This window comes from Oncorhynchus nerka, linkage group LG2 (assembly GCF_034236695.1).
Source record: "Oncorhynchus nerka isolate Pitt River linkage group LG2, Oner_Uvic_2.0, whole genome shotgun sequence".
In the NCBI taxonomy this organism is placed as follows: domain Eukaryota; kingdom Metazoa; phylum Chordata; class Actinopteri; order Salmoniformes; family Salmonidae; genus Oncorhynchus; species Oncorhynchus nerka.
Genome location: NC_088397.1, coordinates 72970074 through 72986197, shown reverse-complemented (window position 1 = coordinate 72986197; position 16124 = coordinate 72970074). Strand labels below are relative to the sequence as shown.

Sequence of the window (16124 nt, the reverse complement as noted above, 5' to 3'; positions counted from 1 at the left end):
ATGAATGGGAGAAACTCCCCAAATGCAGGTGTGCCAAGCTCATAGTGTCATACCCAAGAAGACTCGATGCTGTCATCACTGCCAAAGGTGCATCAACAAAGTACTGAGTAAAGGGTCTGAGTATGTAAATGTCTGATTTTTGTCAGTTATTCTATTATAAGTGAAGTATCAGGTTTGTGTGTGTGTGTTTTATACTGGCTGAAACCACTCTTAAGTTTGTGTGTATTCCAGGCAGTGCTTGCAGCCATCGTCTTTGTGAACCTGAAAAGTATGTTCAAGCAGTACATCACTCTGTGTAGGAGCAGCAAAGTTCAGGCGAAGAGGAGGAAATCTGCCATTACAGAAACACCCACCAACAGAGGACAAGCGGCGTGGTAATGGGCAGCAGCAACAGCGGCCGAAGACACAGGACTCATGGACTTGGGAGGAAATTCTAGACGGGAGAGGACCCTGGGCACAGCCAGGGGAATATCGCTGCCCCAAAGCAGAGCTGGAGGCAGCTAAGGCAGAGAGGCGCTGGTATGAGGAGGCAGCACGGCGGCGCAGTTGGAAGCCCGAGAGTCAGCCCCAAAAATGTATTGGGGGGGGCACACAGGGAGTGTGGGGAAGCCAGGTAGGAGACCTGCGCCAACTTCCTGTGCTTACCGTAGAGTGAGAGGGACAGGGCAGGCACCGTGTTATGCTGTTGAGCGCACGGTGTCCCCGGTGCGGGTGCATAGCCCGGTGAGGTACATTCCAGCTCCTCATAGCGGCCGGGCTAGAGTGGGCATCGAGCCAGGTGCAATGAAGCCGGCTCTACGCATCTGGTCTCCAGTGCGTCTCCTTGGGCCGGCGTACATGGCACCAGCCTTGTACGCCGGCCCAAGCCCAGTGCGGCCTATTCCACCTCACCGCACTGGTCGGGCTACGGGGAGCATTCAACCAGGTAAGGTTGGGCAGGCTCGGTGCTCAAGAGCTCCAGTGCGCCTGCACGGTCCGGTCTATCCAGTGCCACCTCCACGCACCAGCCCTCCGGTGGCAGCCCCCGCACCAGGCTCTCTCTCTGCCTTCTGCCTACAGGTGCTTCCAGAGCCTTCCTCCTCTCCAGTGCTGCCAGAGCCTTCCTCCTGTCCTGAGCCGCCAGAGTCTCCCGCCTGTCCAGCGCTGCCAGAGTCTCCCGCCTGTCCAGAGCTGCTAGTCTCCCGCCTGTCCAGAGCTGCTAGAGGCTCCCGCCTGTCCAGAGCTGCTAGAGTCTCCCGCCTGTCCAGAGCTGCTAGAGTCTCCCGCCTGTCCAGAGCTGCTAGAGTGTCCTGCCTGTCCAGAGCTGCTAGAGTCTCTCAATCAGCCAGGAGCTGCCAGAGCCGTCAGTCAGCCAGGAGCTGCCAGTCAGTCAGCTGCCAGGAGCTGCCAGAGCCGCTAGCCAGCCAGGAGCTTCCAGAGCCGCCAGCCAGCCAGGAGCTGCCAGAGCCGCCAGCCAGCCAGGAGCTGCCAGAGCCGCCAGCCAGCCAGGAGCTGCCAGAGCCGTCAGCCAGTCCTGAGCTACCCTTCAGTCCTGAGCTACCCTTCAGTCCCGAGCTACCCCTCAGTCCCGAGCTGCCCTCAGTCCGGTGGGGCCCTTTAGTAGGGTTGCCAGTCCAAGGTCGGTGGCGAGGGTCGCCGTTCCTAGGAGGACACTAAAGCGGACAAAGACTATGGTGGAGTGGGGTCCACGTCCTGCGCCAGAGCCGCCACCCTGGACAGATGCGCGCGGGGGGGGGGGGTACTCTCACGTTCTGACCATAGTTCTTTTGTGTTTTCTTTGTTTTAGTGTTGGTCAGGACGTGAGCTGAGTGGGCATTCTGTTGTGTGTCTAGTTTTCCCATTTCTATGTTTGGCCTGATATGGTTCTCAATCAGAGGCAGGTGTTAGTCTTTGTCTCTGATTGGGAACCATATTTAGGTAGCCTGTTTTGTGTTGGGTTTTGTGGGTGGTTGTTTTCTGTCTTCGTGTGTCTGCACCAGACAGAACTGTTTCGTTTTTTTCACATTTGTTGTTTTGTATTTTGTAGTGTTCACGTTTATCGTCTTTATTAAACATGATGAACACTAACCACGCTGCGCTTTGGTCCTCTCCTTTGTCCACAGAAGAAAGCCGTTACACACTGGGAGACAAATTCACCTTTCAGCAGGACAATAACCTAAAACACAAGGTCAAATATACACTGGAGTTGCTTACCAAAATGACATTGAATTTTTTAGTGGCCTAGTTACAGTTTTGACTTAAATCAACTTGAAAATCTATGGCAAGACCTGAAAATGGCTGTCTAACAATGAACAACAACCAACTTGAGAGCTTGAAGAATTTTAAAAAGAACAATGTACAAATATTGTACAATCCAGGTGTGCAAAACTCCTACAGACTTACCCAGAAAGAGTCAAAGCTGTAATTGCTGCCGAAGGGGATTCTAACATGTATGTCTCAGGGTGGTGAATACTTATGTAAATGAGATATTTCTGTATTTAATTTTCAATAGTTTGGCAAAAATCTTTAAAAACATGTTTTCACTTTGTCATTATGGGGTATTGTGTGTAGGTAGGTGAGGAAAAAAAGACATGTAATCCATTTTGAATTCAGGCTGTAACACAAAATCTGTAATAAGGTATGAGGTATGAATACTTTCTAAAGGCACTGTATAACCTCACTGGGACCAACCAGGTTGGTGTGTCAGATGACCACTGCAGCTGGGAGTACCTGAAGGGCGGTGGAGAACAGACAGTGCCACCCTAGTGACAGAGTCGGAACTGCAAGACAGGGACACCACCACTCTGGGCTCCACATAGTGAGGATACCATGAGCCGGGACCTGGATAAGTTCTCCCAGGGTTCGCTGGGCAAGAGGACTTTTGACATCCATTCCATCATCCTAGACCTATCCACGGCTAACTTCATCAACACCGGGGCTATCAAGACCATGAGAAATGTGAGTGGGTGATGATGAGGAGAGGGAAATTATGAGATCGGGGAGATGGCCTTGAATTGAAGAGACAAAAATCAGGAATGTACCTCCAATAAAAGGCATAAGGGGAGAAAATTATTAGGATGACAAAGGTTTGGTAGGTTGAGATAACAGGATCAGTGGGTCCCCCACGGGATGGTTGAGCTTACGTAGGCTAATGCGATTAGGATGAGGTTGTAAGTAACATGAACATTTCCCAGGACATAGATATCTGATATTGGCAGAAAGCTTAAATTCTAACTGAACTGTCCAATTTACAGTAACTATTACAGTGAAAGAATACCATGCTATTGTTTGAGTGTGTAGTTATGAACTTGAAAAGTTATTAATAAACCAATTAGGCACATTTGGGCATTCTTGATACAACATTTTGAACAGATGTAATGGTTCATTGGATCAGTCTAAAACTTCACACATGCACTGCTGCCATCTAGTGGCCAAAATATAAATTGTGCCTGGGCTGGAATAATACATTATGGCCTTTCTCTTGCATTTCAAAGATGGTACTTTTTTTTTTTAAACACGTTTTTTCTTTGTATTATCTTTTACCAGATCTAATGTGTTATATTCTCCTACATTAATTTCACATTTCCACAAACTTCTGTTTCCTTTCAAATGGTATCAAGAATATGCATATCCTTGCTTCAGGGCCTGAGCTACAGTTAGATTTGGGTATGTCATTTTAGGTGAAAATGGAAAAAAAGGGTCCGATCCTTGAGGTTTTAAAAGCAGAGTGTTTATCCTCCAGTCCAGTTTTGACAGATATTTTACAACTTTGGTGAGATTGATGTTACTGTCTACATGGCTAGGTTTCAATGTAAGTGAAACCTGTATCTGTGGCTAATAAATTAATAACTCATTACTTTGAATAGGATGTGTAAATAACTCATACTCTTACTATCCAGCATCTGTAGTGGAGCAGTTAAGAGCTGGGAGTGTTCTTCTGAGTCCATCACTAAAGGACATCTGTTTGCTCCAGTCCATGATGCTGCGCTTCACTGCCTTGGCCACCAGAGAACATCAACGCCGAGCTGTGAGTATTCACTGATGAGAGACATGCATATCTGCATGCCAAAACACATACAATACAATCATTCAGTACAGTTAAATGGAAAATACAATATGGAAGACTCTGTAAATATTAACCATGTCTGTAAATGTCATTGCAGGAGATGCAGTGCAACACCAAACTCTGAGGAGCCTTACCCGAAGTCTGACATTCTGCATATTTCTTATATACTTTGTTATGGGGGCGCGCCCCTACCCTTTTGAAAAGTTACTGTAAATTGGGAAGTTAGTATACAGGTATATACTGTGTATATGGTAGTTCTAATGCAGTCATGCATTTCTTATAGCGAGGTCAGTGTATGAAACCTCAATGTATCAACATTTTTAAAAGAGCTTAATAATTAATGAAATACCTACAAAAAGTGGAAGGTACAGTAAACCCCTACAATGTCGAAATAATATCCTCCCCCGAACAAGAGCAACAGAGCAGGGGGACTAGTTGCCAAATATGGATATGCTTCTGCCAGGGTTCTGTCAGAAACAGCTTTGGCAATGGGCCTTACTCGATCTCTGTGACTCCACTGAAATGAGAGAAATAACTATTACTCAAAACCTAAAATATACTTTATTTGGAGCAGAGGAAAGTGATTCAGTGCATTTTGGAACAAACACGAAACAAGGTGAACAACACAACATGGAACAAAGTGAACAATATGGAATAAATAAATAATACTTTAAAAATACATATAAATCAAATACCTGAAGTAGATTGAGAAGTACTGGAATCAAGTGACAGAATGAAAATAATTTCCCCCATACATAAAACATAGATAATAAATAAATAAAACAATCTGTAAAACGTTTAAATAACAGTTAACATGCTTCATCACAGCTGAAGATGGGGGAGGGGTCTTTGGGTGATGGCAGACAACGTCATCACCCAAAGATACAGAGGATCAGAGCAGACACGATCTTCGCTCTAGTCTATGTTAAACATGACACTGTAAAAACCTGCACAAAGCCTAATGTAACAGCTCATACGAATGCACGTACATGCAAATAGTAGCATGATTGACCCTCTGCAATATGTGTATCAGAATGACAGTCTCACTCACTGAAAATCTAACATGAATGTTTTGTGACACACAGAAGGGAGGTAAAATTGTGCATACATATAATGTAAACAAAGTTTGGAATTACACATGAATTCAACAAACAGTGAACAAACAAGGAAATCAGAAAATTAGATTTTTCCCCCTCTCACAGTTGCATAAAACCTAAGTGATCACAGTCCCTGAATATCAAATATCTCTTCGTACTGGCCAGAAGTGTCGTCATGGGAGATTGTGAACAGCAGGACAGAGTCAAGTTAGGTTGGGGCGTGGGGTGGTGGTAGGGTAGCTTTGGGCTGAAGAAGAGGGGTGGACGAGGTCTATGCCCACAAACTACAATGTCTGAACAAATATTTGAACCACCCATCTTTGGGACCAGCTTTCAAAGTTGGAACTAGTGTAATTAGTGGACTTACGGGGAGGTTATTGTTTTTGGTTTCTAGGCTACAGCAGTACAGCTACAGTTCCTGATGGGAGTCAGCAGTGTGCAGTTGTTCAGGGCTGGGCTGAGACTGCTCCCCCTCGTCCTCTGCGTCCTCCTCCCCCTGCTGTGACACCAGCTGCTGGTAGCGCGCCTGGCGCTGGTAGTCCGGGTCGATGTTGATCCAGTTATTGGCCACCCACTTAGTCCCGCGGGTGACCACACAGCCACCGTGCAGAGAGTACTCATCCTGCTCCCCCACCCAGCCTGTGGGTAACAGAGACCAGTTCATATGTGTATTCAAAAGCAGCTTTGATAACAGCATAACTGATAACTGCCATGTGGACTAGTAGGAGTATTCTTTTTCAATGCGTTTCTAAAACAGTGGGCATAACCTTCATCAAAACTACACATGCTTCAGTTTTTAAATAAGGACCTGAACAGCAGTGATAGAATGAAATGGGGTAAATTGCTGTGTACAATAAGTTGTGTGTCCTGTCTGATGGGCAGTAATTAAGCTGTAGTAGTGTGTACATTGAAGGGTCATACTATGTCTGTACCTTGTCCATCAGAGAGGTAATTGTACCATAACACAGCTGTCCCTTTAGTAGGGTTCACCCTCAGGTTGCTCTTATCACAGTTCTTCCTCGTGTCCATAAGATCCACATCGTTCTGAATCAGAGACTGAAAACACAAACATACGCACCAGGGCTTGCCATTTGCCAAAAGCTCAAGTCACTTGTCCCAAAATAATACATGGTCTAACACAATGCAAGGAACCACTTTACAAAATAAAATGCATTGCTATCCATTTTACCATAGAGAAAGACAAAACAAAAAAACTCTGCCTATTGGCTGCTTTGCATAGTCAAGCCTGTCTCAAAATACAACAATGCCACTTTAAGGCTCTCCTGGAGGATGGTTGGCCACCCTTGGTAGCCTATAAAATATTGGGTACCACTATACTTGTCACCCAATGTCATAACACGGCATGACACATTCATAACCATGTCATAACAGCTGACATAACTTGTCATAATATGGTCATAACACTGTCATGAGCCATATATTTATTGTTACATATATTGCGTTATTTTATGGCTGGTTATATCACCTACATAAGAGTGTCAAAATCCACATTTATTCAAAAAACGATTCATTACAACAACAAAGGATTTAAGAAACAAACATTCAAAACAATAGGAAAATCCTTGGCAGGGAAATAACTCATTTGAATATATGTGGGTTGACACTCTTGTGTAGGTGTCATAAGCAGCCATAAAATAATGCAATATGTCACAACAGGTGTAAATATATGGGTCATGACAGTTATGTCCATGTCATGACAAGTTGACAGTTGTTATGACATGGTTATGTAAAGTAAAACGTTTGACCAAATATTGCAACAATACATTGACCAAATACTTTCTCTTTATAAAATAATTCCCTCCAGAGTTCTAAATTATGGGCGTCCCATCTTCCCTGTGACAATAAAAAAATATGTCTATGATTCAAAATGGACTCTGGGACGACAGATCCCAAATTCATACAACCACTGCACATAAAAAAATATTTAAAAAGCAATGAGGCTGATGGATCAGACCATTTAGCTTAAAATGTTGATAACGTTTTATTTCTTCATATTATACCCCCAACAACGCGCACATGACTGTAGGTTATGCGTGAATGTTCCAAAATGCAATTAGCGGGAAAACACTGTCCTCAAAAGCACATCAAATGTGCGAGCTGTTTAATTTGACAGAGATTAAAATATCCGTTAGAAACTAAGAAAGGGGAGATCTAAAGATCCATCAACTAGCATGGGTTACTAATATGACTAGGATTATGCCTTTGGCTGCTGGACAATACAATAAAGTTGATTTGAAAACCAATAGAACATGAGAAAAATGCTAGGATATTAAGTGTTTATAAAATACTTCCTTCAGCATTTCTATGATGGTATTTTGGCTAGCCTACTTTGAAACAAGTTAAGACATGCTTCATGAAATTACATAAAATGTCCAGGTTTTAAACAATTAAGTTTATGGTTAAATAGTTTCAAAATGTTCCTCAGCTCAGATTCAAGATGGGTGATGTGCGGTGCACAACAGGCACTGTCCTTCACTCTCCGGTCTTTTTACTATTTGATCTGAACAAACAGAGCCTTGTGTTTTTCAACAGAATCAAGCCTTTAAACGTTAATAATCCTTCATTAGACTATATTTGTCACACATGACTGGTGTTTAGCCAATATTTATATTTTTGTAATTAAAAGTATCATTAAAGCATCGGGTTGGACATGAGGCTCTAGCCAATATGTATGTCACCTACACTTTGACATGTAGGGTTTGTATTTATGTACATGAAAAATAGATTTGAATATTATCCCAATGTTGGCCTCTCTGATTCAATTCTGATCAAAGTAATTGGGGCACCAGGTAGCCTAGTGGTTAGAGTGTTTTGCAAGTAACCCGAAAGGTTGCTAGATCGAATCCCCGAGCTGACAAGGTAAAAATCTGTCGATTGTGTTCTTAACTGACTTGCCTGGTTAAATAACATAAACAAATATATTTTTTTAATTGTTTGATATTGTGATTTTTTTATTTTTTTTTTTTTAACTTGTTCAGGACAAGAGGACAAGCCCTGCACACATAATCACTCATTAATACCATTGACAAGTTTACAATTGGCTCATTCATCCCCCTCCTCTCCCCTGTAACTATTCTCCAGGTCGTTGCTGCAAATGAGTTCTCAGTCAACTTACCTGGTAAAATAGAGGATAAATAAAAATTAAAAAATGGACAAAAACATAGAGATACACATACAGCTGTACACAGACAAACACGCAAACACATAATATAGAAATTATATAAACATACAAGAACCCACACACAGACACACAGAGTAAATAACGCACCACTTCCTCATATGTCCTGTTGTCTGCCACAGGGAACGCGGTCTCCCCACCCCCCTCAACAGAGTTTAGGTAGAAGAGAACTGTGATGTACCTGGGTGTGCAACACATATTTAATACACACACAGACCAACAACACCATAGATATGTAAGCCTTAGTCACAAACTGATATATTTACATGCGCTAAGTTACACAGCCATACAACACATAGTTTACCACAAACACATCCACCTAACGTTCACAGACTTTACAGTACATTATCACACAATAACTCCACCTAACCATCTTAACCCAAAGGACATCTAACCAGAATTATGAATATACAGTATGATTAAAACAAAGCCAAGATCAAGGCGTTGGCTGACTCAACACAGCTCTCTCTCACCTGCAGGAGGTCTCGAAGGGTGTGGAGGTGTTGGCAGCGAGGCGTGTGTGTGTGCAGGCTGTCTCAGGGTAGACAGGGCCGCTGTCGTGGTGGGCGTGGTAGTGACCACCCTGCTCATAACGCACCACCTGGAGTGGCTCACTCAGATCCACCAACGCAGAGGGCAGCCGGGTCAGACGGGTCACCCTAGGGAGGAGAGAGAAGAGAAAAGAGAGAGAAAGGGACAAAAATCCTTAACATCAGATTCCGATAACCTTGGCCATGGCGTTTTTCAAACTATTTTTATTCATGTATTCAAACATATACTGAACAAAACTATAAACACAACATGTAAAGTGTTGGTCCCATTTTTCACAAGCTGAAATAAAAGGTCCCAGAAATGTGCCATACGCACAAAAAGCTTATTTCTCTCAAAAGTTTTGCACAAATTTGTTTATATCCCTGTTAGTGAGAATTTCTCCTTTGCCAAGATAATCCATCCACCTGGCAGGGTGGTATATCAAGAAGCGGATTAAACAGAATTATCATTACATAGGTGTACCTTGTGCTGGGAACAATAAAAGGCCACTCTTAAATGTGCAGTTTAGTCACACAACACATGCCTCAATTTTGAGAGAGCGCGCAATTGGCATGCTGACTGCAGGAATGTCCACTAGAGATGTTGCCAGAGAATTGTATTTTCCTTTCTCTACCATAAGCAGTCTCCAAAGTTGTTTTAGGGAATTTGGCAGTACATGCAACAGGCCTCACAACAACAGACCACGTGTAACCACACCAGCCCAGGACCTCCACATCTGGCATCTTCACCTGCGGGATCTTCTGAGACCAGCCACCCAGACAGCTGATGAAACTGAGGTTATTTTCTGTCTGCAATAAAGCCCTTTTGTGAGGAAAAACTTATTCTGATTGACTGGGCCTGGCTCCTCAGTGGGTGGACCTGGCTCCCAAGTGGGTAGGCCTAGGGGCTGCACCCCTGCCCAGTCATGTGTAATCCATATATTAGGGCCTAATGAATGTATTTAAATTGGCTGATTTCCTTATATTATATCAGTAAAATCATTGAAATTGTTGCATTTATATTTTTGTTCAGTATTCTTGGCTTTAAAAAAAAGCAGAGAAAAAAAATCCTCTATCCCAGTGTTATCTATACACATGCAATGGGAACAATATCAGTAAAATCCCACTACTCTTTTCATACAAAACTATACGTCATTAAAACATTTGGAATAGTAACGTAATAGAGGGAATAGAAGAGAGAGAGGAGAGATAGAGACCAGTGCAGAGGCGAGACTACGAGGCCAAGACAACATTTGACAGCGATGCTCTCCTCACCTCTTCTTGAGGTCTCGGAGTACCTGATGTGCCCCCTTTCCCTGGTACAGCCAGGTGTGTCTGCTGTTCCTGACCAGCTGGCTGCTCTTCACCCCGCGCTGCTGCAAGAACCGCTGGAACGCATTACTGTCCAGACTCCTGAACTCCTCCAGGCTCAGCAAGCCTAATGCAAACACGCACAGACAGATTGACAGGGGTCACAGACACACAGGGGTCAGATAGCTATCACAAAGACACACAGACAGGGGTCACTTAGCTACAGGTACAATTGAAGTCGGAGGTTTACACACACTGAGGTTGGAGTCATTAAAACTCGTTTTTCAACCACTCCACAAATGTATTGTTAACAAAACTATAGTTTTGGCAAGTCGGTTAGGACATCTACTTTGTGCATGACACAAGTAATTTATTCAACAATTGTTTACAGACAGATTATTTCACTTATAATTCACAATTCCAGTGGGTCAGAAGTTTACATACACTAAGTTGACTGTGCCTTTTAACAGCTTGGAAAATTCCATAAAATGATGTAATGGCTTTAGAAGCTTCTGATAGGCTTATTGACATAATTTGAGTAACTTGGAATTGTACCTGTGGATGTATTTCAAGGCCTACCTTCAAACGCAGTGCCTCTTTGCTTGACATCATGGGAAAATCAAAAGAAATCAGCCATGACACAAGTCTGGTTCATCCCAATTGGGAGCAATTTCCAAATGCCTGAAGGTACCACCACGTTCATCTGTACAAACAATAGTACACAAGTATAAACACCATGGGTCCACGCAGCCGTCATACCGCTCAGGAAGGAGACGCGTTCTGTCTCCTAGAGATGAACATACTTTGGTGCAAAAAGTGCAAATCAATCCCAGAACAACAGCAAAGGACCTTGTGAAGATGCTGGAGGAAACAGGTACAAAAGTATCTATATCCACAGTAAAAACGAGTGCTGTATCGTCACTAACCTGAACGGCTGCTAAGCAAGGAAGCAGCCACTGCTCCAAAACCGCCATAAAAAAAGCCAGACTGTGTTTTGTAACTATACATGGGGACAAATATCGTACTTTTTGGAGAAATGTCCTCTGGTCTGATGAAACAAAAATAGAACCGTTTGGCCATAATGACCATCGTTATGTTTGGAGGAAAAAGGCTTACAAGTCGAAGAACATCATCCCAACCGTGAAGCACGGGGGTGGCAGCATCATGTTGTGGGGGTGCTTTGATGCAGGAGGGACTGGTGCACTTCACAAAATAGAGGAAGAAGAATTATGTGGATATTTTGAAGCAACAACGCAAGACATCAGTCAGGAAGTTTAAGCTTGGTCACAAATGGGTCTTCCAAATGGACAATGACCCCAAGCATATTTTCAAAGTTGTGGCAAAATGGCTTAAGGACAACAAAGTCAAGGTATTGGATTGGCCATCACAAAGCCCTGACCTCAATCCTATATAATATTTGTGGGCAGAACTGAAAAAGTGTGTGTGAGCAAGGAGGCCTACAAACCTGACTCAGTTACACCAGCTCTGTCAGGAGGAATGGGCCAAAATTCACCCAACTTATTGTGGGAAGCTTGTGGAAGGCTACCAAAACGTTTGACCCAAGTTAAACAATTTAAAGGCAATGCTACCAAATACTAATTGAGTGTATGTAAACGTATGACCCTCTGGGAATGTGATGAAAGAAATAAAAGCTGAAATAAATCATCCTCTAGTATTATTCTGACATTTCACATTCTTAAAATAAAGTGGTGATCCTAACTGACCTAAGACAGGGAATTTTTTTCCTGAATTAAATGTCAGGAATTGTGAAAAACTGAGTTTAAATGTATTTGGCTAAATTGTATGTAAACTTCCGACTTCATGATAAGCCTGACAAGAAGAAGCTCGTGGAGACGCTGCTGTGGATGATCATTGTCCCTGTGCAAAGAATACTACTTTTTATTTTCATGCTTGTTCCCTGGAACTGGTTTTCAATTTGACATGGTGTCACAGACGGATTATAGTGCTGTTGGTGTTATGGATTAGTTAGCTCTGTATGCTGAGGCCTTGCTGAGAATGACAGTCTCTTACCGTTACCGTCAGGGTCAGCCTTCAGTCCAGCATAGATCTCTCTCAGATTCTCTGGTGTCAGCCAGATCCCATCCCTCACTCGTGAATGGGTCAATATCTGTAGAAGGCCCAGGAAACACATTTATAACATGTTTTTTTTTTAATGTAAAAAAGCACACATTACACAGACATATAGAAGATAATACAATACATCTTTATTGATCCATTATAAAGGAACAAAATACATTGATATTTTGCTGCCACAGTACCCAGCCCCACCACCCAGTGGCCTTGTGGTTAGTGTCTGCCCTGAGATTGGAAAGTTGGGACTTCAATCCAAACACTGTAAAAATTGGGACCCGATGAGTCTCTGCTTGGCACTCAGCATTAGGGAGATAGAATGTGGGTGAGGCCCTGCGATAGACTAGTGTCCTGTCCAGGGGGTGTACTTGTACATCAAGCTGCCTCACGCTAGAGAAACAGGAGATAGACTAGTGTCCTGTCCAGGGGGTGTACTTGTACATCAAGCTGCCTCACGCTAGAGAAACAGGAGATAGACTAGTGTTCTGTCCAGGGGGTGTACTTGTACATCAAGCTACCTCACGCTAGAGAAACAGGAGATAGGAACCTGCTCCTATGATCTAGTCTGGCTCGCACAAACCAAGACTTGTGCAAGGTTACTTACTTCACTCACAGACACACACATGCCTGCTTGCCCACCCACCTCCTGGAGTTGGAGCTGTCCGTCCTGATTGAGGTCCAGCAGGTTGAAAATCTCATCAGGGCTAAGGTTGAGCTGCTCCGTCAGCTCCTCCTGTCCTTCAGGCACCATCACCTGGCTCTCCATCAGGCCCTTCAGCTGAGCCAGCTGCACCACCACACGACACTCCTCCTCAGACAGGAACCCTGGGATCTCTGGAGAGACAGATACACACACAGCACACACACGCATAGGTGTTCACACACACACAAATGCACACACACATGCAACTTCAACGTAAACAGAGAACCTTTGAGAGCAATGACAGCAGACACTAACTCCGTGAAGAGGGCTGAGCAGAGCAGAAGTTTAGTAGCGAGCTCTCACCAAACAGTAGGGGCTTCAGGCTCAGGGTCCGCATCTCATGCACTTTGTCTGGCACCAGTGACACCTTCTGGACATGGCCCACCTGAGAGACAACACTATGACTATAACTTCATGCCTTCAAGATTACATGGAACGCACCATTCGTATGGAAGTAGAATAGCACAACTGACACTAGCCCAGCGCTGAAGCTTATTATACACCTACTTTCTGCAAGGTTGAGCTCTGGGCTAAACAGACACAGAATTACACGGGCATCCTTATCTCACCCGTATGCCCTCTAGGCGTGGAAGGTACATGTCCCGCTGAAAGCCAGAATATGACGGTTGCTGATGGGACTCGGGGGGCTTGTGATGATTGCTTCCCCCGCTTGCCTCATCCCTGTTCTGGGTGGCCAGTACGTCTCCTGGGCCGTTGTTGTAGTGCACGTATAGGAGTAGCACAATGACATTGATGATGTATACATGGAAAAAGACCATCACCACCATGAAGTAGGAACGGGAGCATATGCTGCTCTTCTGCAAAGGGACCCGCTCTCGTGGCATAGAGGGTAGGGTTGGTAATGGCAGGGTTTCATGTTCATCACCGTCGTCGCAACACTGTGGTTCAATCATCTTTGACCTGATATGATTACGGACCATAAAGCTTATCACTGGTTTGTTGTTCTGATTACATTTGTGGCTCTAACGAGAAAGACATGTCATTGAATTGACGTTGTAAACAATGGAGTCAGTTCTCTTCTGGTAGGCTAGGTCATAAAAGTTACCGCATCAGTGCACAATCCATACCGTCCCGACTCAATCACCATATCTTGCCAGTCATAATACCCATTCTCTGATATGGTACCTGTCAACTAGCTAGTTTATGTTATTATTTTCTCTAAATATAAGCGACGTGAAACACGTGAAGTTTGGTGGTTCTTTAGGTTGAAATCACAGCAACGTTAGTTCTAAATCACACTCCCAGCACTGCAGAGGACTTAATCCAGCGTCTTGTTTACGTTGCGATTTCAGCTATCCGTGTTGCGTACTTCTAAAAATAGAGGAAAAATAGCCATTTCAAAAGGTGTGCGATATATCCATTCGAAGGTCCTTGGTGCAGTAATCATCTAGTAAAATTGAAAAACGAACAAATATGCGGCCGACCCAGAACTCTCATTCCTGCCACAAATTCCTCTGTGGCGTTTGTTTTCCGGCTGATAATGCGCCACCATTGCCCTGACAATTACTGCAGTAGCTCATCTCGCAGCTACTTCAAACTATCACGCTTGACAGCGAGCAGGGAGCAAAAGGACAGTAGTGCCCCCTGACGTCTCGAGTCGACACTGCATGCTGATTCCCTTGCGAAAGTAAGTGATTGACAGTGCATTTCCACGTAACACTTTGGCTCGGTCTTTCAACCAAATGGTTAATGCACTTTTCAGGTCAGTTCAGATCAGAGTGCAGAGCCGCGCGTGTGCACAGTTGTTGATATTCTTTGCTAGTTTGCAAGTTATTAGCCCAGTTATAGATAAGTATAGGTCAGCAATGGGGAGTTACTGCTTAAAAAAGTAACTCCCTGCACAAAACGTGTAGGCTACATTTCAAACTGTCTTTGAAAAGCCAGGTAAAAAGCTTACGTCTTAATTAAAGGGGCATTGTTGTATTTTGAGACACGCTTGAATATTAGAGGTAGCCTACATTGTCTAAATATCTGTATGGTAATAATAATTAATTGTATTTTGTAAAGGAGTTCTTGCATCATACAACACAATGTAATTTACAGTGACCTATTTGGCCCATGGTGTTACAGACCAAGTTAAAAAATCATGAATTAATGTCAAGCCGTTCATAATGTAAAAACGTTTTTAAAAGTCTCATTCAATGTAGTCCTGCACTGAACACCACATATAGGCTGCTGTAGGCTATATTTATTTTACCTTTATTTAACTAGGCAAGTCAGTTAAAGAACAAATATTTATTTTCTATGACAGCCTAGGAACAGTGGGTTCGTTCTCCCCCTGAACAGACTGTTAGAGCGTTGGACTAGTAACCAAAAGGTTGCAAGTTCAAATCCCCGAGCTGACAAGGTACAAACCTGTTGGTAGAGCAACATTGAACGCTGCGGTAGGCTATATTTATTTTACCTTTATTTATTACCTTTATTTAACTAGGCAAGTCAGTTAAAGAACAAATTCTTATTTTCTATGACAGCCTAGGAACAGCGGGTTCGTTCTGCCCCTGAACAGGCTGTTAGAGCGTTGGACTAGTAACCGAAAGGTTGCAAGTTCAAATCCCCGAGCTGACAACGTACAAACCTGTTGCCAAGCAAGGGCTTTGGGATGGAGATGCAATATGGCAGTCGTGCCAACATATCTCATTAGCCACCTGGTGGAAGGCTCTTTGTGGATCTGAGGCTCTTTGCCCTGTTGCCTCCATCATCCTCCAAATCCAACCAACATCAGCCGTCTCAGAGCGCAACTGGTCCTTGTTTGGGAACACACACACCAAAGCACGCAACAGGCTGACCAATACAAGGGTTGAAAATTGGTGGCCATCCTGGCAAATTTTAGGCTTTTTGAGCCTGACAATGAGCCATCTTCAACAAGGTTGGAAAGTGACAGTGAAGATGAGGCCTCAGAGTCTGATGTTCAAGAGGTGGACATTGAGGAGGTCCAGGGAGAAGACATGGAAGCCTGAGAGGAAGACAACCAAAACTTTAGTTTCCAGACAATCATTTTACAAGTGTATGTTGAAAACGTTTTTGGGAGATGCGATGGATCATTGGGGATCATTCAATATCCCCTTTCTTCTGTTGTTCAGTGAAATCATCCCATGTGAATAGTCAACTCATTTATTTAAAGTTCAAT

The 16124-nt window shown here is 43.6% G+C and overlaps 1 protein-coding gene across 1 annotated transcript; it reads right to left on the bottom strand.

Moving 5' to 3' along the window:
• Positions 1 to 4587: 4587 nt before the first annotated feature.
• On the bottom strand, positions 4588 to 14558 carry LOC115141915 (transmembrane prolyl 4-hydroxylase-like). The gene is made up of 9 exons (XM_029681307.2): positions 13546 to 14558; positions 13280 to 13361; positions 12917 to 13107; positions 12214 to 12310; positions 10147 to 10309; positions 8815 to 9000; positions 8432 to 8522; positions 6075 to 6198; positions 4588 to 5781 (listed from the first exon to the last, which is right to left on the bottom strand). The coding sequence occupies exons 1-9, from the start codon at positions 13915 to 13917 to the stop codon at positions 5552 to 5554; spliced, it is 1536 nt and encodes a 511-aa protein (XP_029537167.1). The 5' UTR covers positions 13918 to 14558; the 3' UTR covers positions 4588 to 5551.
• Between the last annotated feature and the right edge of the window lie 1566 nt (positions 14559 to 16124).

What these genes read in the sequence shown, in the direction of transcription:
- LOC115141915 (XM_029681307.2), bottom strand. Translation starts at nt 13,917, where the DNA reads ATGGTCCGTAATCATATCAGGTCAAAGATGATTGAACCACAGTGTTGC. An exon ending in GACAGCTCCAACTCCAGGAG is followed by an intron (nt 12,311 to 12,916) that starts GTGGGTGGGCAA and finishes GGCCTTCTACAG; the next exon opens with ATATTGACCCATTCACGAGT. An exon ending in CCCTTCGAGACCTCCTGCAG is followed by an intron (nt 8,523 to 8,814) that starts GTGAGAGAGAGC and finishes TTGCACACCCAG; the next exon opens with GTACATCACAGTTCTCTTCT.